Below are 24,188 nucleotides of genomic sequence, written 5' to 3' on the forward strand. Positions count from 1 at the left end.
CCTCGCTTTCCTGTGCTGCATTGTGATCCTTGTGGACAATCTCCACCCGAATGTCATTTTTTGTCGAAACCACTCCCTTGAGGTCTGGAGGAGAAGGAGAAACGCAAGATTTTGGCTGACTGGCGAAGGCTGATAGATGCATTGGTCTTGTATTACAGCGTAACCCCGCCTAAAGCACTCATGGCAGCTTCAAAAGCAGCTTCCCTCAAATCTCACTGTGACAGTGGTAATGAAGACTGTGGTGTATACACAACACTCTGACCAGCCTACTGCAGTATATATATATATATATATATATATATATATATATATATACACACTCACCTAAAGGATTATTAGGAACACCTGTTAAATTTCACGTTAATGGAATTATCTAATCAACCAATCACATGGCAGCTGCTTCAATGCATTTAGGGGTGTGGTCCAGGTCTAGACAATCTCCTGAACTCCAAACTGAATGTCAGAATGGGAAAGAAAGGTGATCTAAGCAACTTTTAGCATGGCATGGTTGTTGGTGCCAGACGGGCTGGTCTGAGTATTTCACAATCTGCTCAGTGACTGGGATTCTCACCCACAACCATTTCTAGGGTTTACAAAGAATGGTCTGAAAAAGGAAAAACATCCAGGCAGTCCTGGGGGGCGAAAATATCTTGTTGATGCTAGAGGTCAGAGGAGAATGGGCCGACTGATTCCAGCTGATAGAAGATCAACTTTGACTCAAATAACCACTTGTTACAACCGAGGTCTGCAGCAAAGCATTTATGAAGCCACAACATGAACAACCTTGAGGCAGATGGGCTACACCAGCAGAAGACCCCCCTGGGTACCACTCATCTCCACTAAAAATAGGAACATGAGGCTACAATTTCACGAGCGCACCAAAATTGGACAGTTGAAGACTGTAAAAATATTGTCTCGATTTCTGTTGAGACATTCAGATGATAGAGTCATAATTTGGCGTAAACAGAATGAGAACATGGATCCGTCATGCCTTGTTACCACTGGGCAGGCTGCTGGTGGTGGGGGTGTAATGGTGTGGAGGGTCCCTTTCACCTTCAGAACTGCCTTAATTCTTTGTGTCATTGATTCAACAAGGTGCTGGAAGCATTCTCTAGAAATGTTGGCCCATATTGATAGGATAGGGTCAAACACAGTATTAGTATGGTGTTCCTAATAATCCTTTAGGTGAGTGTATATATATATATATGTAAAAATGTCTGTCCGGTGTCTGTCAATGATTAGTTTAAAAGTCCATTATCTCTAAAAGTCTTTTTTATTCAATAATATGTTAAAGTTCTCAAGTTTGAATTCTAAATAGTCTCATGGAGCTGGGCAATATATGGATATTATATCGATATCGTGATATCAGACTAGATATCGTCTTAGATTTTGGATATCGTAATGTCGTAATATGGCATAAGTGGTGTCTTTTCCTGGTTTTAAAGGCTGCATTACAGTAAAGTGATGTCATTTTCTGAACTTACCTTGTTGTTACTGTTCTATTATTTGCCTTTGCCCACTTGGTCATTATATCGACCTTACTGATGATTATATATCAAAAATCTCATTATGTAAACATTTTGTGATAGCACAAATAGTCAACACTACAATATCGTTGTGGTATCAATATTGATGTATTTGGTCAACAATATCATGATATTTGATTTTCTCCATATTGCCCAGCCCTAGTCTCATGCTATTGGTGTTGTCTAACTGTGTGTCAATCACTGCTCATGCACACACATTCATTCTCCCTTGTGGGGGGAGAGGCTTAGGAGACCGTTTTGGGCTTTCGCAGAAAGGGGGGAGGGACTGAGAAGTTGTTGATGTTCAAAATCCTGGATCTTCACAATCCTACCTACAGCACTTTTAAAGGAACACGCCGACTTATTGGGACTTTGTCTTATTCACCGTAACCCCCAGAGTTAGACAAGTCGATGCAGGTGAATGGTTCCAGTAATCCTACTGCTCCCAATAAGTGACAAAATAACGGCAACATGTTCCTATTTACATGTTGTGATTTGTAGAGTCACAGCGTGTACAAATAACAACGTAACTATATTCTCAGACAGGCTTAATGCAAAGCATATCATTCTGCCCAAGTACTGTATTCTTCCGCCTGAGAATATAGTTCCCGGTTTGTTTACTGTTAGAAGACGGCTGTGTCTCATGTTACGTTGTTTTTTGTACACGCTGTGACTCTATAAATCACAACATGTAAATAGGAACATGTTGGCGTTATTTTGTCACTTATTGGGAGCAGTAGGATTACTGGAACCATTCAGCTGCAGGATCTGTGCTGGCCTGATGCCGCTGGAGCCGTCAGACAGCATTACAGCACACACGGAGATGAGAAGGGTATGTATGGACTGGTCTAACTCTGGGGGTTACGGTGAATAAGATAAATTCCCAATAAGTCGGCGTGTTCCTTTAACAGCAGAAATAACGGACTGGCCACGCATTATTTCTCACTCATACACAACTAGCCGTTAGGTACTTACTCCATAAGTGCCATATGTTTTAACTATGCAATAGAGACCAACAAATGTTATTGCCTGAGGCTTGCCAGAGTAGTTTCTGTGGCAACACAGACAAATGACAAATAAGAATTACAACAATTTAAATATCTGGAGGTTGTCCTGTGAATCACGATATGGGCTAATGACATTATATTTACGAGACAGTCCCACAGTAAAGCTGTATGCAGGACAGAAAGACGATGAGAATAAAAGTGAAACCACATTTGAATAGAAATACAATCACGTGTACATATTATTTTTCATGCTTTTCCATGTTATTGCAAATGGTTATAACTGTCACAGGTGACATACTATTTCCATGTTCATATTGGAACAGTGAGAGCACTTTATTTCTGGTGTGATGTCCAAAATGTGCCAGTGTGTGTGACAGCTTTCACTTCTGTCCGATTTCTACTGCCTTGTACAAGGACAACTTTTACAGAGCCTGTGGGCTGTAGCTGATATACACAGTCTATATTACATACAATTGCTGTATAATATCATGTTGAATTGAGATTTTTGTCAGAAGGGCTTATTCTTTAGTATGCATTGGAATAAAAAGTTGTAAGAAGGACTTTAACTGTTTAGGCTAAGATGAAATGTTTCACCATTGATATGTAGTTATGTATGGTACACTATGGTATGAAGATGCTATGGAAGATACTTACTTGGGGGGTAACCTTAGAATTTTTTTGGAATTATATAATATATATATACTCAACAATGATTGTCCAAGTGGAAGCATCTGCAGGCACTGCTCATCAAACTGTGAACATGGAATCATTCACACACTGTTTATTAAAGGTCTTACTCTCTGTTTTCACATCTCTCTGGCGTGAAAGGGACACGGGAAGAGAAGACATGACCAGATGGACATCCTCTGTAGATAGTAACAAAAACAACAGAGCAGTTATTAGAAAACATTTACAAGACAAAAAACTGTTGACAGAGCTACAAGCCACCAAGCTGACAAAGACCACATATGACTAAAGGACATTTAGTCATTTGTGGGGTTGCAGATTCTGCCATTCACACAGTGAAGCAGATATAAACAGAGGCCAAGTAAACTCTGTCTTTAGACAAATACAATCAAATTGTCCTTCAGAGTGCAAAAAGCAGCGATGAGATCCCCAGACCGCAGAACTTCAACCCATCTTCACCACGCCTCTATATCCTGTCCATGAATATCATAAACAGGACTGGTGACCTGGCGGAGGCCAACACCCACCTGCAACGAGTCTAATTTACTGCCCAGAACCCAGACACAGCTCTCGCTTTGGACGTACAGGGATTGGATACTCCTGAGAAGGACACCCTCAGCCCATACTTACGCAGCACCTCCCACAGTATATCTCAGGGCAACCGGCCATACGCCTCCTTCAGAACCACAAAACACATGTAGACCGGATGGGCATACTTCCAGACCCCCTCCTGAATCCTTGCAAGAGTGAAGGGCTTCCAGGACGAAATCCATATTTCTAACAGCTTAACCCTACTTTCCAGCACTTTGGAGTAGACTTTACCAGGGAGGCTGACAGCAGAAACACACTGCACACAGAAGCGCCGCAAATAGCATGTGATGTGAGGATTCGTGTCGGATCGCGTGCCTGGCTTTCTACCAGGCGCGCATTTCTCTGTGCCAATCCTTCTTCTCTACGCTCTACAGAACAGTTCTCTCGCTCACCCCGTAACTGGCAATTTCTACTGGTTGCGGAGCGGTTGCGGAACGGCGGCAGAGTCATTAGGTTTCCATTAAAGTCAGTGTGTGTATTTCCACTGGCTGGGGAACGGCTGCGTTCTGACTGCGTCCCAGCTCCGGCGATCGGCCCTCCGCAGCAGATATACGCAGAGCTTCTATTTTTGCTGGACGCCGAAGAGCTCCGCAGCAATTCAGCACAATTCAGATACAAAACATAAAACATCTGGTTAATTTTCAAAATAAAATACACTGTAAATTATGTAAATGATGTGATTGTATATATTGAGTAAATTTTTCAATAAAAAAATGTATCACAAAAAAAAAAAAATACAACATATTTCAGCCCGGTCTCATGGCAGTTCGTGTAAATGTGACGTTATTTTAATCTATTGATACGTGTTCACAGAGACGTTTTTGTCGGTTTTTATGTGGCGGACAACACGAAAATGTGAAGTAATGTATTTCAATGGGAAGCTTATTTTGTGGACATAGCACAAAAATGGTAGGGAGTAATATAAAAAGCTGAAAATCCGCGTAGGGAGGTTGGTCGGGGTGGTGGATGGGTCAAACAACACAGGGCTCTCACCCGGGCGAGCAGGGATTGCGTCCGTGTGTGGTGCTTTGTTTGGCGTTTTGTCCCGCGTGTTACTGTGGCGCGTCTCCCGGCATTTAAGGCGCCCTTTCCCCGTAAGGTTTTTCCTAAACCCAACCTCCGCCATCCCGTTTTTGTGGCGCCTCCCCAGCGGGCCGCCTCGCGGGTGCCTCTGTAACAGAGTTAAAAATGTAGTGTAATGTTATATATGATTTTCGCCAAAATGAATACCCTTGTTTAATAATTGTGAATGGAGCCACCTTTGGCCGTATGGTGTACTACAGATCTGCTGCGTGTAGTCTTGCGTTACTTCCCTCCCCGATCAGAGAAGCTGTATACTTTTGATCGGATGCTGTAAATGTGTACACCAAAGTCTGAAGACAATGTTCTGATTTATTTTCCAAAGGAAAAATAAAGAAGAAAAATTCAACATTTCGCCTCTGTTCCCCTGATGCTTGACAATCGTTACACCTCCCGGCTTATGGAGCGTCCTTTTCGGCCGCCTCATCCAGCGCGTTCCCAGCGGGCGCCTCGCGGGCGCCTCCCGGCTTATGGAGCGTCCTTTTCAGCCGCCTCTCGGCGTCCTTTCCCCGAGAAAATAACGTGACATTTACACGTAAAAAATGAGAAAAACGTCTCCGTGAACACGTATCAATAGATTAAGAATAACGTTGATATTTACACGAACTGGCGTGAGACTGGGTTGCATATTTCCCTGCACTACACCTTGAAAACACAGCACAGAGCTGTTTCCCCTCTACTCCTCTGGATGGAAACTAACAAACTTGTTGGTTTTGTGAGTCTATTCTACGTGATTCGCGAGATCTCGTGGGTCCTTGTGACTTCAGCTGTCAGTCAGTTCTGCAACAAATCCGGACCTGGTGGGTATTGACTGACGGCAGAGCACGAAGCCATTCCACAGCCGTTCCGCAACCAGTGGAAATTAGGAGTGTGTGTGTGTGTGTCACTCTGACAGCCCCTCCACACCCAAAGCTCTCAGTATTTCTTAGACGGATCTCATCAATCCCGGGGCCTTTGCCACTGTGGGATGGACAGCAACCTCACGCCACAAAAACAATATCTTCCCCTCTGCAGTCAGTCTCATTAACAAGGCCCCGGACCCCCACTGACATAGACTCTTAATCCTTCATCCTGGACTATATACCTGTCCTCTGCACATTCTATAGATCCTGAACTTTGCACATCCCTCAACATGTTTGCACATCCTGCACCAATCCATACAGTCTCTTTTTTCTTCATGTTAAACAGTTTTATGTACATATTTGTTTCTGTATTTATTGTTTGTTCATTTCATTTTGATGTTTAAAATGTTTATGTATGCACCAACAACCAAGGCAAATTCCTTATAAGTGTTGCTTACTTGTTGCTTATTCTTTTCTGATTCTGATTTTACTAACCTCGGTGACTTCCACCAGGGAAATTGGACAATGCACATTGATTCATTTCTTTAAATGTGTTAGTGTTAGCCAGCCGGCTAATTTTCAGTGGTAGTCCTTTGGTCAGATATTTTGAGACCAGAGCAACAGGAGGAACACTTTGTCTCTTTCACAGCAGAGGCTGCAGCTCTTCCGGCCTTTTGGTACCTTGCAACCGTGTGGCAGCGCACCCAACACTAGCAGTTCCTCCCATAGGTGGTGGGCCAATAGGATGGAGAGGGTGGTGCCATATGCCTTTTTCGGGCTGTGTCCGGCTGGGTAACTCCTTTCTCGGTTTACTATAGGGTCTTTTAGAACAATTCTTAGTTTGGCCCCTCGCCTGAAACCACTTTGCCATGTGAGACCCTACCAGGAGTACCAGGCTCCAGACAACACAGACCTCATTGGGACACACAAACCTCTCCACCACAATATTGTGATGGTTCCCAGAGAGGTGTAACCTTTGATTCTACAAAATTGACCATTGAAATTCACAAGATTTTATAACCACAGACTGAAAAGGTCAAGGTAAGGTTTAGGCTGCTAGCGTTGGGTGACAAAAAGCAGCATAGAGCCAATCAAAATATGTTTTCTGTCACTGACAATGTCGGAAAAGCTCATGAACCACACAGTTTACAGAAATCCCTTGCACAGAATGACAAAGCAAACAAACACTGCATTTGAGTTGCTTTTATTTGACCCAAAGCTTTAAATCAGTGAGATCTTACTTCTCTGGAATCTGGTGCAGCAGAAAGCGCCTAAGGTCCCCAGGAGGATGGAGAGGGCGAGGAAGGCTCCCACTGCCACACCGATGATGACAGCCAGTCGCAGAGTATCTGAACAAATACAGCAGGACATTTCAAAAGGACTTCGATGTGCGGTTGCTTCACTTACCCAAGTCTTGGCAATCTTGGGTAAACAAAAATGAACACTGTAACTTACACAAATATAAATATATTAAGATTTTTTTCCCCTGAAGTCTGTATGCTATAAGGCATTATAATGGGCTTATAAATTACTCTAAGTGGTCATTGGGTGCTTTAAAGGGTAACAACAGGTTTTTTCAATCTATTTCCCTATGTTTCTGTGTCTAAGTGACTGATGGAACAACAATCTTTGACATTGGTCCAGTATTAAGAGAGACCGCTGCGGTCGGCAGCAGTGAAACAAGCTCCAATCTAAGTTAATAGGACAATTGTCCAGCTTGTATTTACCTTCACAAAAGTGCTCGTTTTGCCGCTGACAGGCTCAGATTAATATTCTAAGTGTCTGACAACATTATGGAAAAGATTGGTTTGTTTTTCCACTTACCCAACAATCACAACTCTAGTTATGGTTGAAATAAACATATACATATACACCCAAATATTATATACATATATATTCTTACACCGGCGGGGTACGAATAGCATTCATTTCTAATTGCACCAGGGTACGAATAGCATACACTGCTAATTGTACCAGGGGTGCAAATAGCCTCACCCATATATATATATATATATAGTACATGCCAAAAGTTTGGACACACCTTCTCATTCAATGCGTTTTCTTTATTTTCATGACTGTTTACATTGTAGATTCACTGAAGGCATCAAAACTATGAATGAACACATATGGAATTATGTACTTAACAAAAAAGTGTGAAATAACTGAAAACATGTCTTATATTTGTACTGCTGGAGCTGCTCCCCCCGCGACCCGACACCGGATAAGCGGACGAAGATGGATGGATGGATGGATGGATGGATGTCTTATATTTTAGATTCCTCAAAGTAGCCACCCTTTGCTTTTTTTGATAGCGCTGCAAACCCTTGGTGTTCTATCAATGAGATTCATGAGGTAGTCACCTGAAATGGTTTTACCTTCACAGGTGTGCCTTGTCAGGGTTAATTAGTGGAATTTTTTCCCTTATTAATGGGGTTGGGACCATCAGTTGTGTTGTGCAGAAGTCAGGTTGATACACAGCTGACAGCCCTATTGGACAATTGTTAGAATTCATATTATGGCAAGAACCAATCAGCTAAGTAAAGAGAAACGAGTGGCCATCATTACTTTAACAAATGAAGGTCAGTCAATCTGGAAAATTGCTAAAACTTTGAACGTGTCCCCAAGTGCAGTCGCAAAAACCATCAAGCGCTACAACAAACCTGGCTTACGTGAGGACCACCCCAGGAAAGGAAGACCAAGAGTCACCTCTGCTGCTGAGGATAAGTTCATCCGAGTCACCAGCCTCAGAAATCACAAGTTAACAGCAGCTCAGATTAGAGACCAGATGAATGCCACACAGAGTTCTAGCAGCAGAAACATCTCTAGAACAACTGTTAAGAGGAGACTGAATCAGGCCTTCATGGTCAAGTAGCTGCTAGGAAACCACTGCTAAGGAGAGGCAACAAGCAGAAGAGATTTGTTTGGGCCAAGAAACACAAGGAATGGACATTAGACCAGTGGAAATCTGTGCTTTGGTCTGATGAGTCCAAATTTGAGATCTTTGGTTCAAACCGCCGTGTCTTTGTGCGATGCAGAAAAGGTGAACGGATGGATTCTACATGCCTGGTTCCCACCGTGAAGCATGGAGGAGGAGGTGGGATGGTGGGGGGTGCTTTGCTGGTGACACTGTTGGGGATTTATTCAAAATTGAAGGCATACTGAACCAGCATGGCTACCACAGCATCCTGCAGCGACATGCCATCCCATCCGGTTTGCGTTTAGTTGGACCATCATTTATTTTTCAACAGGACAATGACCCCAAACACACCTCCAGGCTGTGTAAGGGCTATTTGACCAAGAAGGATAGTGATGGAGTGCTCCACCAAATGACCTGGTCTCCACAGTCACCGGACCTGAGGCTCGTTTACACTATACTCAACAGCAGCTAACGTTAGCCTACCGCTAGCAAGTAGCTGGATTAAAAACGGTTAAAATGCTAACAGCTAACGCTAAACGGTGTGAAGTTTGACTGTGTTTCACTGTAGAGGATTCCAAAACCAAGATATAACCATAGACAGTATATAACCGTTCTCTTAATACATCCATGCAGTGGCAGCTTGTCAATAGAGGGCGCTGGGGCGCCGCCCCCATCAAAATTCCATAAATATAAATGCATACAAAAATGATATAAAAATAAAATAGTCTACTCATAACTGGTAGTAAGAGCCTCAGCATTTAATACAAACTGGCTTTAATCGGTTAACTATTTTCTATGTTTCAATATGTTTCCTCCGGTTTCTTGGCTGCAGCATAGGGCTGCAGGGATGCCGGCAAAATGGATGTGTATGTGAGTCCTTAAACTTTCGGCCAGCATGTGACCTGAAGCTGGTCTCTAATTGGTTTCTTAAATATACTCCTCCGGATGGACCTCGCTGCGTCCCTGGCGAATCAGAATTGGAGACATGTTATTTTATCCAATCTGATTGGTTCTCAACACCTGTCATTCAACTCTTCCCCCGGCCGCTACTGGAGAGAGAAGGTGGACACAATAGTAGCGCCAGCAGGTAGCTCTTGTGTTGCTGAAATGGTCTAACCACTTTGATTAAAGTAGGAATCTAGCAACAATAAACAAGGAGAGATTCGTGAAAGAGAAGTTCTACAACGTCGTGGAGCTGCCGACCCCGTCCAAACGGCGTGTGAATTGAATATTCCGGTGAGTTATCTTAGCTGCTAGCTAGCTAACAGCAAATTACTACTATTGGTGTTGATAACCTTGAGAATTGTTGCTTGATTTGTGTTTTAAAGCCAGTCGGAATTAGCTACTAACCTGATGAACCTGAGAAAAGGGTATGGTTAATATTGAAATTGTTGTTGTAAATTTTAACTTAGCTGTTGGTTAATTCAGCTAGACACGTATGTATTTTCCGTCCTTTAGTTGTGACTGCTATGTTTTCTATAAGCTAGTCAATTAAGATGGACAAATAACATTGAGTTTAAGCTAAAATGTTTAAGTGAAATGTGGTTAAAATGTGTAGTATGTAAGAATGTTGTATCTTGAGGAGAAACACAAGTGAACTGTTACTATGGGCAACTGAGTGATTATTCTTCATGTTTTGTGCAGGCTGGTTTTTTGGTGAGCCTCTACTGGGAGACAGAACTGTGCTGCTCAAGTCACCGCCGTCATACTGCCTCCTGGGTTTCATCTTCATCACCACCATCTTCTTACCGCTCACTAGACCTTCGCCATCATCATCTCCACTACTCACAGTATTTTCACATCGTTTCCCTACTCTACTCTCGGAGGAGCCAGATGGACAGTTTTACCTGCTAAGGGTGGTGGTAGCAACTTGAGTGCACTCAAACTAATGAAACAGGGTTGAACAAACAGACTGATTTAGTATTCCCCTGGTTATCTCTATGAAATAAGAGATCTCAGTTTTTGGTTAATTTGGTTTTATATTTTTATTTTCTTTGTCAGGTTTTTGATATTTAAGTTGTGGTTTGAGTACATTGGGTTTGAACCTAATTGGCCTATCTACAAAACTGATTTTGATTACCATACTGAATCATTTAGTTTAGCCATGCTAGACTTCTGGTAAAAGATTATTTTGCATAATCTCAAGTTTTAAAGTAGTACTGGTCGTGGGTGCAGTTTGTTTCATGCCCAAGCTACGAGTTAAATGAAGACAGGAAAAAAAATAACCCTACAGTTAAAGGAACACGCCGACTTATTGGGAGTTTAGCTTATTCACCGTAACCCCCAGAGTTAGACAAGTCGATACATACCCTTCTCATCTCCGTGTGTGCTGTAATGCTGTCTGACGGCTCCAGCGGCATCAGGCCAGCACAGAACATGCAGCTGAATGGTTCCAGTAATCCTACTGCTCCCAATAAGTGACAAAATAACACCAACATCTTCCTATTTACATGTTGTGATTTGTAGAGTCACAGCGTGTACAAAAAACAACGTAACATGAGACACAGCTGTCTTCTAACTGTAAACAAACCTGGAACTATATTCTCAGGCAGAAGAATATAGTACTTGGGCGGAGTGATATGCTCGCAGCAAGCCTGTCTGAGAATATAGTTCCAGGTTTGTTTACTGTTAGAAGATGGCTGTGTCTCATGTTACGTGGTTTTTTGTACACGCTGTGACTCTACAAATCACAACATGTAAATAGGAACATGTTGGCTGTTATTTTGTCACTTTTGTCACAATTGGGAGCAGTAGGCTAGTTGGAACCAGTTACCTGCAGGATCTGTGCTAAGCTAAGCTAATGCAGGAACCGTCAGACAGCATTACAGCACGCACGGAGATGAGAAGGGTATGTATCGACTTGTCTAACTCTGGGGGTTACAGTGAATAAGCTAAATTCCCAATAAGTCGGCGTGTTCCTTTAAGTCAAGTTACTCTGTTGTGAGTTAAAAAAAACTCAGTGAGTCACTATCTTATTATGTTTGTAACTTGAATCTTGAAAGCTCTTTTTAAATAAATAGTTGTTTAAAAAAAGTTGTGCTGGTTGTTTTGCCCAGTTTGAAAGTACTGCTTTGTATTTATTTGCCCCCCCCACCCACTACCAAAAATAAGTGCCCCCCCAAAAATAATTATCACCAGCCGCCACTGCATCCATGAATATAACCATATACATAATACAGAAATATAACAGTCTGCAGCTGCCGTTGTCGGAAAATCAACACAGACGGTACGTTCAATGAACCTGGGAAACTACAGCATCATGTTGCATTCGTAGTTGTCATTTTTTGTCGTTCAACAGCAATTTAATAGTGAAATAAGTTATTGTTATAGTTATTACATTATTATTAAATCATTTAATTTTGACCATATGGCCTTAGTAATAAACAAGCTGTTCTTTAATGTCGCCGACTGTTGTTTAGTACCCTTCTTTTTTTTAACTTTCTTAAAAAGTACAGCTTCAGGCACCGTTAATTATGTATGCAATTAATTTCGATTAATTAATCACAGAGTATGTAATTTTATATATATATATATATATATATATATATATATATATATATATATTTATTTATATGTATGTGTATACATGTATGTGTATGCTGCGCTATCGTCGTCGCGTAAAGCCCGCCTCAACGGTTGTGATTGGTGTAACTAGGGTTGGGCATCGTTTGGATTTTAACAATTCTGTTTCCAATTCCGATTCTTCCTTTCAATTCCGGTTCTTATCGATTCTGATTCTTTGAGGGGTGGAGTTGAAATGGGTCACATGCTTTTTTCACAAATAAGGAGAGTTTTATTTTAATTCAGTGGTGCTTTATTTTTTTTCATCGTAAATAAAGCCAGACTTTAGAGCGCTTACTGTGCTCCATGGCTGCAATACAACAAGCGCCAGGCCGCCAAAGGAAACCAAAACTTGCGCTTGTTAAATTTGGAACCGATGATCGGATTTGAAACCAAATCTTCCAAACAATTCCAATAAATAAACTATTCGTGGAATCGTAATTTTTTAAACAATTCCAAGTAGGATTTGGTTCTCGATGGCCAATCCTACCCATAACATGAACTTTTCCTACTGTAACGTTTAGGTTACATGCTAAAAGTACAGTCAGTTTTCAGCACTGGCTACCAGCAGCTTCAGGTAAGTATTGTCAGTATTATTATAATCACCTACATTAAGATTTCTGTCTATGTTGTTGTCCTCACCTTGTTCTTTGAGTCGTATGATCTCAGTGTCAGAGCCAAAGCTGTTCCATGCCGTGCAGTTGTAGATAGTTTGGAAATCAGCGGGGACGACGTTACTAATGGTCAGTGTGGAGATCACCCCCTCCTCTGTACTGACTGTCTCTACAGTGTAGCGTCCAGACGTGCCAGACTCTAAAACTGTCTCTTTCCAGGACCAGGCCTGAGGGACAACATACACGTTACTGGGAGCACACCTATAACAACATTTTCAGGCTTATTCACACATGTACATAATTGTAATATAAGGAATGCAGCAATAGGGATGAGTAAGATGGTGGCGCGCACAGATGCAGGGGGTTTGTGCTATTTGCAATTTCGTTGTGCTTTCACAATGAGTTCTTGAATCTTAAAACATTCACACTACCCGAGGAGCCCTGTGATGCATTACAAGCAGACTGACTTACAACTTTTTTTAAACATGGTGTTAGCCTGGTTTCCTGTTTCCCCCACTGTTCCTACTTGAGATAATTCATGCTGTTGGCTTTAAGAATTATCTCTTAAGGGGCTTTCACACCTATCTCGTTTGGTCTGGACCTTCACACTTTTCAGTTTGATCCCAACCAAAATTACAGGTGTGAAACCTCCACGGTTAACAGCCTGGACCAAACAGCCTAAATCTGGTCTAACCAAAAGATGTAGTCTCCGTCCGGATGAAACTGAACCATGGTCTGGTTCGTTTCTAGTGTGAAAGCATTTTTTAGACTTGTATTCAGAACGGGGAAGCTCCTTAAGGAACAGCTCAGTGCTTAGTGTGATGGCACAGTGGATATGACACGTGCCTTTGGTGTGGGAGACCTGGGTTTGATTCCCACTGTGATACATCAACCAATGTGTCCCTGAGCAAGGCACTTAACCCCTAGTTTCTCCAGAGGTGTGCAACCTCTGAGATATATAGCAATTGTAAGTCGCTTTGTTGTCAGTCGTCAGTGAAATGACACATAATGTACGTGAGAGAGTGAACATGAAAATAAATCAGTAAATTGAAGGAAGAATGAAATGACTTACGATGCGGTCGGGAGGAGGGGTGCTGCGGATGAAGCATTTGATCTCACCCTTTTCTCCGTAGAGCACCTGCTGGGTCTGGGTGCTGGAGATAGTGGGAGGACCTGTAGAAGCACAGACACTCAATCAACTAGTGCCAAACTGAAACACTGGAAGTTATATAGACATTATATTAGTAACAAATGCATACATTGTACACAGAAAAAATATTATAACTATGTGTATGTAGGATATTTTTATCTGTTTAGTAAGAATTAAGAAGATTTGGCCTTGGCTGGACAATAGTGTTGTATTCTGTTCTATTCTACCAGCCAGGTCTCATGGCAGTTCGTTATATAGTTACGTTATGTAATCTATTAAGTCGTGGACAGGTTACGTAAATGCCTTTTTTTTTGTGTGGCGATTACGAAATTGAAAGCAATGCATTTTAATGGGAAGCATATTTCGTGATCCCAGAACGCTGACGGTAGCGAGTAGTATTGATAAGGCAAAAGACCGCGCAAGGAGGTTGGTTAGGGTGGTGGATGGGTCAGAAAACACAGGACTTTCACCCAGGAGACCGGGGATCGCGTGTTGCAGTTCCTTTATCGGCGTGTCCCGCGTGTGATGGTTCCTTTCCCCGTTCTTCTTTTTTCCTAACCATAACCGTCCCTTTATTGTGGCGTTTTAATTCCCCGTTGTGGCGTTTCATTTCCCCGTTGTTGCGTCCCGCCAGTAGGCGGCCCCGTTGTTGTGGCCGGCGTGCGGCGCCTCATTTCCCCGTTGTTGCGTCCCCCAGAGCAGGTACGATAAGCGTGTCCTGTACATGTTCAAAAATCGTTGCATGTACCCGAAAAAAACGTCAAAATCTTAACCTGTACACGGATTTATAAATCAAAATAACGTAACTATATAACGACCTGCCGTGAGACCGGGTTGATTCTACATGAGTGCTCAACAGTGCATGTAACGACCTTAACGAGCGGTATCTAACGCAGATTTTGGTGCCTCATTTCGGTGCCACTTAAATGTCTGCGCTGCTCTCTGATGCACCAAAACGGACATTACAGGCAACAGAAGTACGCTGCATGTCACACTAGTAAACACTAACGTTACACTTGGCATTGGGTAACATTACCATACCATTAGCTAGTAGCTGGATTAAACACGGTTAAAATGCTGACAGCTAAACTGTAAACGGTGTAAAGTGTGTCTGTATTTTACTGTAGAGGATTCCAACACCGAGACGTACAACAGTCTGCCGCTAAAGCTAAGAGCTAGCACTTGGTCATTGCTGTTGTCAACCTCGTGGTGCATTCAGTTATTGTAAAATACCATTTTCTCATATATTTTTGTTGTTTAACCGCAATTTACTGGGGAAAGAAGTAATTATTGTTGAAAGTTAACGTTATTACATTTTTAATAAATCGTTTAAATTCCCCCTTTTTCCGAACCGCAAGTTTTGTGGTCCATTACGCCCCTAGTCAATAGCGTAACTATGGTTACCATGGGAACATTGCAGATACAGTTTACAGCATTAGCTACTGATGACATTATACTGAATGTCTAGCATAAAGTGAAAGAGGTTACACTGCCCTATATTGATTGTGAGGTTCCCAACAGTGTCGTTCTTTGGTGTGATATTATTAGGGGTTGTCTTATCAATGCATCATCAATCTGATGGGTAATGAAACAACTGATCATCTGAACAATTTATTTAACGGATACATTTCTAAATTGGTTCCATGTCTTTGTTTGGACTGAACCTTGTGAGGTTCTAAATGAGCTTACATAAGTGTAATTGTGCCAATTCCATTTATTGAGTATATGAGATGGAAAAGCAATACAAAACTGTCATTTTGAAGAATTAAGTGAGCTGGCCCTGAGCCTGAAAATATCAAGTTACCTGAGAGAAGCAGTCTCTACACTCACTCAAAATGTTTCCCAGTTGATCACTGGTTAGGTGGAATGCAAAAAGTGTTTAAAGATCAGATTAGAGGCTTTATAGCTGTTGAGTGCTAGTTGTTGTTTGCATGTCTGTCAGCCCAATAAGTTACCACCATGTGTTGTTTGGATCAGGCATCTGGTGTCTGTGCTGCTACATGCTTTGCACAGAATGACAGCTCTAGCACTCAAGAGACTCTTGAAAATTGAGGAACTGCTGACCATGAGAAATCTAATATTTCCTTTTCTTCTTTCAAATTGTAGCACATGGGATTAGCTGACTGTATAAAGTCTTTTGGTCTAGAAAAGCACAGAGATAGTTTCGTTTGGGAGCCCAATGTGTATGAATACCACTGACCAGAACACAGAATTATTTTTTAAATAAGGTATTTTAATGCAATCATCTCAACAAAATAACACACAATAGGCCTATTAAATACTTCTCATTTTCCAGAGACAGTTAAGTCCAAGCAAAAACAAAAGTTCAGTTCATTTTTGTGTTCAGTTCAAATCATCCTCCTACACACTTTGGCAAGGAAGGGTTGGTAATCCATAATGAAGATAGTCCACATCCACAGTTAGATAGATAGATAGATAGATAGATAGATAGATAGATAGATAGATAGATAGATAGATAGACAGAAAGACAGATGGGAAAAATGGGACATAATGGTGTTGCAGCAGCAAAATATCAGACACACAGCACACATACAGAGTATAGATTAAATAATAGGAAACAATATACATGAAATAATAGTAGAATACTACACGAGCAATATTTAAAATATATAAAATTTGGAAATAAAATGTACAACTGTTTCAATAGATATAGATAAACTTAATGTTTCACTAGTAATGATAGGATGTAGATAAACCTATTGTGCAAGGTTGTGCAAGGTGCATTCAGTGCAGTTGTGATGTATATGAGTCTTATCTCACACTCAGTGATGAAGTGTTAAAAAGTTGAATTGCCTGTGGTAGGAATGATTTCCTGTTGCGGTCAGTGCGACATCAAATCTGTCGGAGCCTCTTAGAGAAGGTGCTCCTCTGTTGGACCACTGTGGGGTGGAGAGGGTGGTCAGGGTTATCCATGATAGATAACAGTTTTTTCAGTGACCTCCTCTCCACCACAGCTTCAAATGTGTCCTGTTTGCAGCCAATAACAGAGCCAGCCTTCCTGATCAGTTTGTTCAGTCTGTCTCGCTGGCTCCGATGCTGCTGCCCCAGCAGATGGCGGAGGAGAGCAGAGCGCTGGCCACAACAGACTGGTAGAACTTCTCCAACATTTTGCTTCACACGTTGAAGGATCTCAGCTTCCTCAGGAAATACCTTCTTGTAAACAGCAGTATGGGTAGCTTGCCTCATGATAGCCAGGTCCATCTAACACAAAATCCTGAAACCTAAAAGTTTGTATACTGGAGTCGATCCAGGGGTTTCCTTGTTCTATTTGAAGGGCTCGTAGGTGGTTCTTCGTCATGCTCCATATTGGAGGTTTCAAGAGAAACAAGCAAGTCATTTCCCGTAGGAGAATAGGCACTCTCCTCTGCAGCATCATTAGCTGTTGAGTCTAACCTGAGCCCTGCATCCTCAGGTACATTTGGTGTCTAGGGCTGTTGGCTGTCTCGGTATAGTCAAACAGATTAGGAGCAGCATTCTCTGCAGCTTCCAGATTTGTAACAGACACTGTACGTTGTGGGGTCTCTGCACTTATAGAAACCACAGTTGAAGGTGCCATAATTGAATCTTTTGGGATGTAAATTATGGTGGTGAATCTAGAAGGTCCAAAGCTGGGTAATCCACTGCAACAATGGGTTGAAATGTCATCTTCCTCTGATAAAACGTCTGAATCTACATGACTACCAGAAGGATCTGGATTTGTACGAGTTCTTGGTCTCCGAGTTTGTTTCCCAAATGGAATTTCTATCTGTGCAGGTAAGTACCCACAAGGAAGCAGAAGGTCCCTGTGAAGTGTTCGTAGAGGACTGTCTTTATTCTCAGGTCTGACAGTGTAGACAGGAAAAGTACCAGCTCTCTTTATAACAATGTAGACTTTAGATTCCCATTTGTCGGCAAGTTTGTGTTTGCCTCTCAACCCAGCATTTTGGACCAAGACACAATCTCCCACAGATAAATCCGAGGCAGTAACATGCCTGTCGAATCTGAGTTTGTTTCTTTGTATGACTTTTTCTGCATGTCTGTGGCAATTTTTTAGCAAAATCTTAGCTTTTCTGGGTTTGGGAATGGCTAATGCATATTTTGTAAAATGGTCTGTAATTACAAGAATGTCCTTGAGCCCAGTTCTGTCTGGTTCCAACGATAGAAAATCCATGCAAACAAGTTCCAGGGGCCTGGTTGTCTTTATGTTCACAAGAGGTGCAGCTTGCTCATGGTATGAATTTTCCTTTCACACACCTTTCACAAGTCTTTATCTTTATGCAAACATCGGAAGATATTTTTGGCCAATAGAATCTAGCTCGGGCCAAGTCAAGTGTTCTCACTATCCCCATGTGACCCATCTAATCATGTATACTGGTCAGGACTTAGTGGCAAATTTCCTGTGGCAGGACAAGCTGATAGGAACATTGAGGTCCTACTTTCCTACTCCTTACTAGAATGTGTTTCGGAGCTCTAAGCAATTTAATTCTCGAAGAAGAAGAAGAAGAAGAAGGGACAAATCTGGAAGTTCATCCCTCAAGGTAGGTGGTGGTGTCTCTCCATATTCCAATTGAGATTTGGAAGGTCTGATGGTTTGGTCTTCCCATTGTTTTTCAGCCATTTCATTTTCTGTAATCTGAGGAAGGATGTAGAATCCAAACTGACAATTCACTGTCAGGGAGTGCGTCAGCAAAAGTTGAGGGCAAGACCATGATTTTGGGTGTCTATGTCAGTTGAACTGTAGATGAGCTGTCTGTCACTGATGGCTTGGATGGTGTGTTGATCAATGGAAACCAAACCAGGATCAACTAGATGATGTTGGGGGGATTTCCATATTCGCTCTCTCTCCTTCTGAGACTTGAGATCATCTGATAGATCACCATGAGGTCTGCAAGAAAGTCCATCTGCATCTGCACTCTGCTTGCCAGCACGATACAAAATCTTGAAAGAAAAGGTGGATAATGAGGCAAGCCACCTATAACTGGTAGCATCCAATTTGGCTTATGTCAGAAGGTAAGTGAGAGGGTTGCTGTATGTCACCACTGTGAATTGAGTACCATACAAATAGTCACAGATATTTTCTGTCATTGACCGTTTTAGGGCAAGGAATTCAATCTTATGAGCTGGGTAACAGGATTCACTATGGGAAAACCCTCTGCTGGCATAAGCAATGACTCTCTTTTCCCCTTCTTGTTCTTGATACTACACAACTCCAAGACCTGTGGAGCTGGCATCCGTATGAACGAAGTATGGCTTTTGGGGATCGGCAAAAGCAAGACCCGGAGCAGTAGTAAGTTTATGAATCACAGTTTCAAAGGCCTGCTGACAAGCAGGCGTCCATCGGCCGAAGAATGGTCATTTGGGGTTCTGGTACTGTTCTTGGTTTAACAGGGTTCCCGCGGGTCCTTAAAAAGTCTTAAAATGTCTTAAATTAAAATCCAGGTAATTAAGGTCTTAAATTGTCTTAAATTTACCGTAAAGTTGCTGTAGGTATTACATTTTCAGCCGGTGCGCTTAATGATGATGGGAAAGCACAGTGGCCCACCGTAAAACATCTAATAGTTGATTAATTTAGTATGGTGTGAAATGAGAGTCTCCGTGATTGGCAAACAAATGGCGAACAAATAGACCTAAATTTGCGGTTCTGGACTACTGATGATGAGACTGGCACACACCACTTCATCTACCGCTACTATGGGTTGGAGTTCATGGGTCACTTCAGAGCCGAGGACATGATGGGTCATTTCAGTGTAAGTAACGTTACGATTGTGTTTGAAATCCCATACTGTTATTCATACAAAGTGTGGTGTAAAATTGAGTAACGTTAGTGCGGCCCAAAGCTCATATGCTAGCGGTGTAAACACCAACACTCCCCCGGTGCTCAGTGCTGCCACTCTGGGCAGAGTCGGCAGAGGACTGATTATGTGCTCCAGTCATGTCACAGGTCTATGTTCACTTTGACAATTCAATTCAATTTTATTTCTAGTATAAAATCATAACAAGAGTTATCTCAAGACACTTTACAGATAGAGTAGGTCTGGACCACACTCTATAATTTCCAAAGCCCCAACAATTCCAATAATTCCCCCAAGAGCAAGCATTAGCAGTGGCTATTGCGACAGTGGTGAGGAGAAACTCCCTTTTACGAAGAAACCTTGGCAGACCCAGACTCTTGATAGGCGGTGTCTGACGGGGACGGTTGGGGGTGTGATGAACAGAGGCATAATAGTCACAATAGAGATAATGGAACAGTGACTACAATGATAGTCGTAGTAGTTCATGTCATAGTAGGGCACAGCAGGGCGTTACGGGGTTTAGTGTGGCACAGCAGAGCATGGGTGGACGCAGTGGACGCGGCCGGACATTGTAAGGAATCGCAGAGCGTAGCAGGGTGTAGCACAGGGGTCGTCAACCTTTTTGATATAAAGTGCTCTTTTCAAAATTTCTTGTTTATTAGTGTGCCATGTCAACATTAAGTTTAATTATGACATCACATCAAAATGTAATAGCCAGTGAATCTGTAATTTTATTCCATAGCAACATTTGATAATATTTACTTCTCATAATCAGGACCTTGTAATTATTATTATTGTATATTATTATTATGATTATGGAAACATGGTTTTAGTATGCAGCGTCCTGATTGGTGGAAAATGGGCTGATAAAAATATCACTGTCGCCAGTTGCCAGCTTTAATGATGAATGGACTGAAAAGCAGGTCCTCTATGCCTAATTTTCAATGAAAAATGAGGACATCTGTGAGGCTGTCTTGAATTGTTAAAGAGACAAAGGAATAAACACCACCCACGGTTCAAATCGCCATCAGTTCCGTTCGTTACTGGACGAGCTGGAAAGCACATATTCTGATCTCCTGCTGCACGACAAAGTCTGGTGGCTGTCCAGAGGAGAGGTGCTGAAACACTTTGCGGTGTGTCTGGAAGAAGTGAAAACTTTCCTGGGAAGCAAAGGGCTCACATTTCCTGAACAGCCAGAGTGGCTGGAAAAGTTACACTTCATGGTAGACATGACATTTGAACGCATTTGAACACGCTGAACACAGCTCTTCAGGGGAAAATACGCACAGCCCTGCACGTGTTGGAGGAGGTTTTGGCATTCGAGCGCAAGTTGACGGTGCTTGCCAGAGATTTACAGAAAGGTACACTATCACAGAAGCTCACATGATAAATTCTGAGTATTTACATTCTGCAATTATCCCAATGCAAACATCGATTCTGTGAGTTCAGAGAGAAAAAAACCACATTATCCTTCCCTGTCACTCCCCTGAGCCTCGATCCATCCCTGCTGAATACGACTGCATTGGCAGGTGTGAGTCAACCTGATCTTGAGATGGAACTGGCCGACATAGCCAACAAAGGCATATGGGTGTCCAAGTTTAAATGCTTGACAGCAGACCTTAAAGATGTCGCCCGTCAGAAGGCCGTTCTTGCTCAGAATCACAAATGGCGTGATATTGAAAACCTCCCCAAACCGGACAAACTTGTGTTCGAAACTTGGAATGCTATCCCCGACGTTTATGTGAACATGAACGGAGTGTTATTTCATTTTAAATGTCAAAAGGGTTTTGTGGCTCCCAGTGTTTTCTTTACTGTGGGAAACGGGTCCAAATGGCTCTTTGGTAAAGGTTGCCGAGCCCTGCTCTAGACTTAGTTGCATTTAACAGACATGGTTCAGGCCTTGGTGTGGATTTTGTCCTCTTCTGGGAAATAAGAGCTGTAAGTTGGCTCTGCAGCTTGTCCATTTGCTTCCTGAGATCTTCAATTGCACTAGAGTCATACTCTGACTTTGTACCACATGCACAAGCACTCTGTGAATTCAAGTTAACTTGTTGCTTTGATGAGCTGATGCGTTTTTTCATGTGGTTCTCTTTTGATAGTGCTTGAGCACCCACGGTATCGGCACCTATGAATGGTGTTGATTTTGGATTGAAAAAGTGAGCGAAAAGAGTTGCATTTGTCCACTGTGAAGGTTGTAGAAACTTTGTCAGGTGGGTTAAGAAGTTAGTTTATTGTAGAAAACCAGGGGAGCACGCGAAAGCAAATCCCAAAACCTCTCGGTAAGAGGTAAACATCAGTAAATATTGAGAAGTGTGAGCTGCAAGGTCTTTGATAAATTCCCACTGCTAATATGGCATTAAAATTGATTGAGTAAAAGGGCCAAAACTAATGGCCCCTAATGGCCGATCTTCGCCAAATTTGGTACAGTGCCTCAGAGCGGCATGCCGAATGAGCACAAGTTTCATATTGATTGCATTTACTGTGGCAGAGATATTGCAATTGCAAATTTCCCATTTAAATGCATGGAGTTATTGGCCGAAACAAATAAACGTTGCTTATAGCGCCCCCTAAAGGCTGATCTTCGCCAAATTTGGTACAGAGCATCGAAGTGGGATGGTGAACAAGTTCTTTGCTGATAACATTTAATTTGGCCGAGATATGATATGTGTGTGTAGCTAGGAAAATTTGTTTGGTCGTCAAATGTGCATACTTTAACATAGCAAAATTCTATGTACAACTTTTGGTCAGGTCTATCTGGAGATGTTATCTACAAGGTTTCGTGCAGATCGGTCGCACGGCCTAGGACAAGTTCCAAAAAGCTGGTTTTGGTTGAATCTTTGACATTTTCACCAGTTGTGACACATTTTCGTGCATTCTAAACCCCTCAAAAATGCGACGAAGGACTCAGAAAAATAATCCTTCCAAAAACAATAGGTTCCTTCGCACTTTTGTCCTAGTGGTAACGTTCCCAGAGAGTCTGCTTGTCGGAACCTTAGCAACCAAACACGTTCCAGAGGCTTCCAACAACTTGTTTCTACAGTTCCGTTTTAATCAGAAAACAAATTAAACACACATAAGTCAACAATAAATCAAGTTTAAATTTACAATATTTGAAAATGTATTTTGATCAAACTTGGCTGGGTGGGCCAGTGAGTAATGTGGGAGGGCCAGTGCCGCCCAGGCCCATCACTGGTTTTTGTTGTTAACAGGAAATGTCAAATATGTCCTCTAACAAACAGCTTCTTTTCTGAAAGTTTAAGACTAAGCCAAAGTCACATGTGAGCCTCAAGTTGTGTTCAGTCTGAAAAACACTGCTTGAACTTCTAGTAGCATTTGTAATTGGGGCCCGAGCACAATAGTGCCAGGTGCCCAACGGTCTATATTTTCCAATCGCTTTCTCTCGTCTGCTCACACCCTATCTCCCTTCACTTTCTCTCTCTCGCTCCAGCGGTGTTCCCAGAAGGACCTCAAGCTGTCCCACTGACATGGGAGATGAGCTGGCGCAAATACAGTATCTGAATCTTTTCTTGAAAACTGACGCAAATTGGCATCGCTGCCGGTATTAATAGCTTTGATTCAAAATATTTACAGCCGATTATTTCGCATTTTGGTGTTTACTCGTCACACTCCCGGTTGGTAATGGTCTTAACTCCAATGGTTATGCTGATATTCCAATTTTGGCTGAGAGATGGTTGTTTTAATTTCTCAGCATGTGTTCAATTCAATTCAATTCAATTTTATTTATAGTATCAAATCATAACAAGAGTTATCTCGAGACACTTTACAGATAGAGTAGGTCTAGACCACACTCTATAATTTACAAAGCCCCAACAGTTCCAACAATTACAGTAATTCCCTCAAGAGCAAGCAGTGCGACAGTGGCGAGGAAAAACTCCCTCTTGGGAAGAAACCTCGGACAGACCCAGGCTCTTGGTAGGCGGTGTCTGACGGGCCGGTTGGGGGTGTGATAAACAGTGGCGATAATAGTCACATTAATAGTGGAACAGTGACTGGATGTAGCGGGGAGCTGCAGGGTTCAGCAGGAAGCAGAAGGGTTCAGCAGGAAGCAGCATGACATTGCAGGGCACCGCTGAGCTCGGCAGGGAGTGCAGCAGGACCACGGCGACAGCTGGAACCAGGATCTTGGTGCCAACGTTCTCCAAGGAAATACGCTGGTGTTGTGTGTGTGGGTGACTATTTTTTCTGTGCAAAATTGTCCCAGGAAATACTGACCAGATCAGAACAGCAGAGGTAGGAACTTTCATAAAGTAGACAAAGAGTGATTAGTTATGGCTGATACTGGGGAAGGGCTATCACAGTAAAGAAGGAAATTAAACGAAGAACAACAAAGCTAAAAGGGAAAGTGACAGACGACGGTTGGGCTTTCACCGGTTTTTATTTCTTTTCAGTTCGTGTTGGCC

The 24,188-nt window shown here is 42.2% G+C and overlaps 1 protein-coding gene across 1 annotated transcript in view; it reads right to left on the reverse strand.

The window, feature by feature from the left end:
* Positions 1-24,188, reverse strand: part of LOC114566917 (kin of IRRE-like protein 3) — a 194,143-nt gene that overhangs the window by 6,649 nt on the left and 163,306 nt on the right. The window contains exons 11-15 of the mRNA XM_028595766.1: positions 13,898-13,998; positions 12,818-13,052; positions 6,975-7,082; positions 3,331-3,399; positions 1-84 (exon numbers count right to left, since the gene is read on the reverse strand). The exon at positions 1-84 is cut by the window's left edge and continues 26 nt beyond it. Coding sequence (XP_028451567.1) covers positions 1-84; positions 3,331-3,399; positions 6,975-7,082; positions 12,818-13,052; positions 13,898-13,998 — 597 coding nt within the window. The remainder of the gene's footprint in view (positions 85-3,330; positions 3,400-6,974; positions 7,083-12,817; positions 13,053-13,897; positions 13,999-24,188) is intronic.

This window comes from Perca flavescens, chromosome 13 (genome assembly GCF_004354835.1).
Source record: "Perca flavescens isolate YP-PL-M2 chromosome 13, PFLA_1.0, whole genome shotgun sequence".
Lineage (NCBI taxonomy): Eukaryota > Metazoa > Chordata > Actinopteri > Perciformes > Percidae > Perca > Perca flavescens.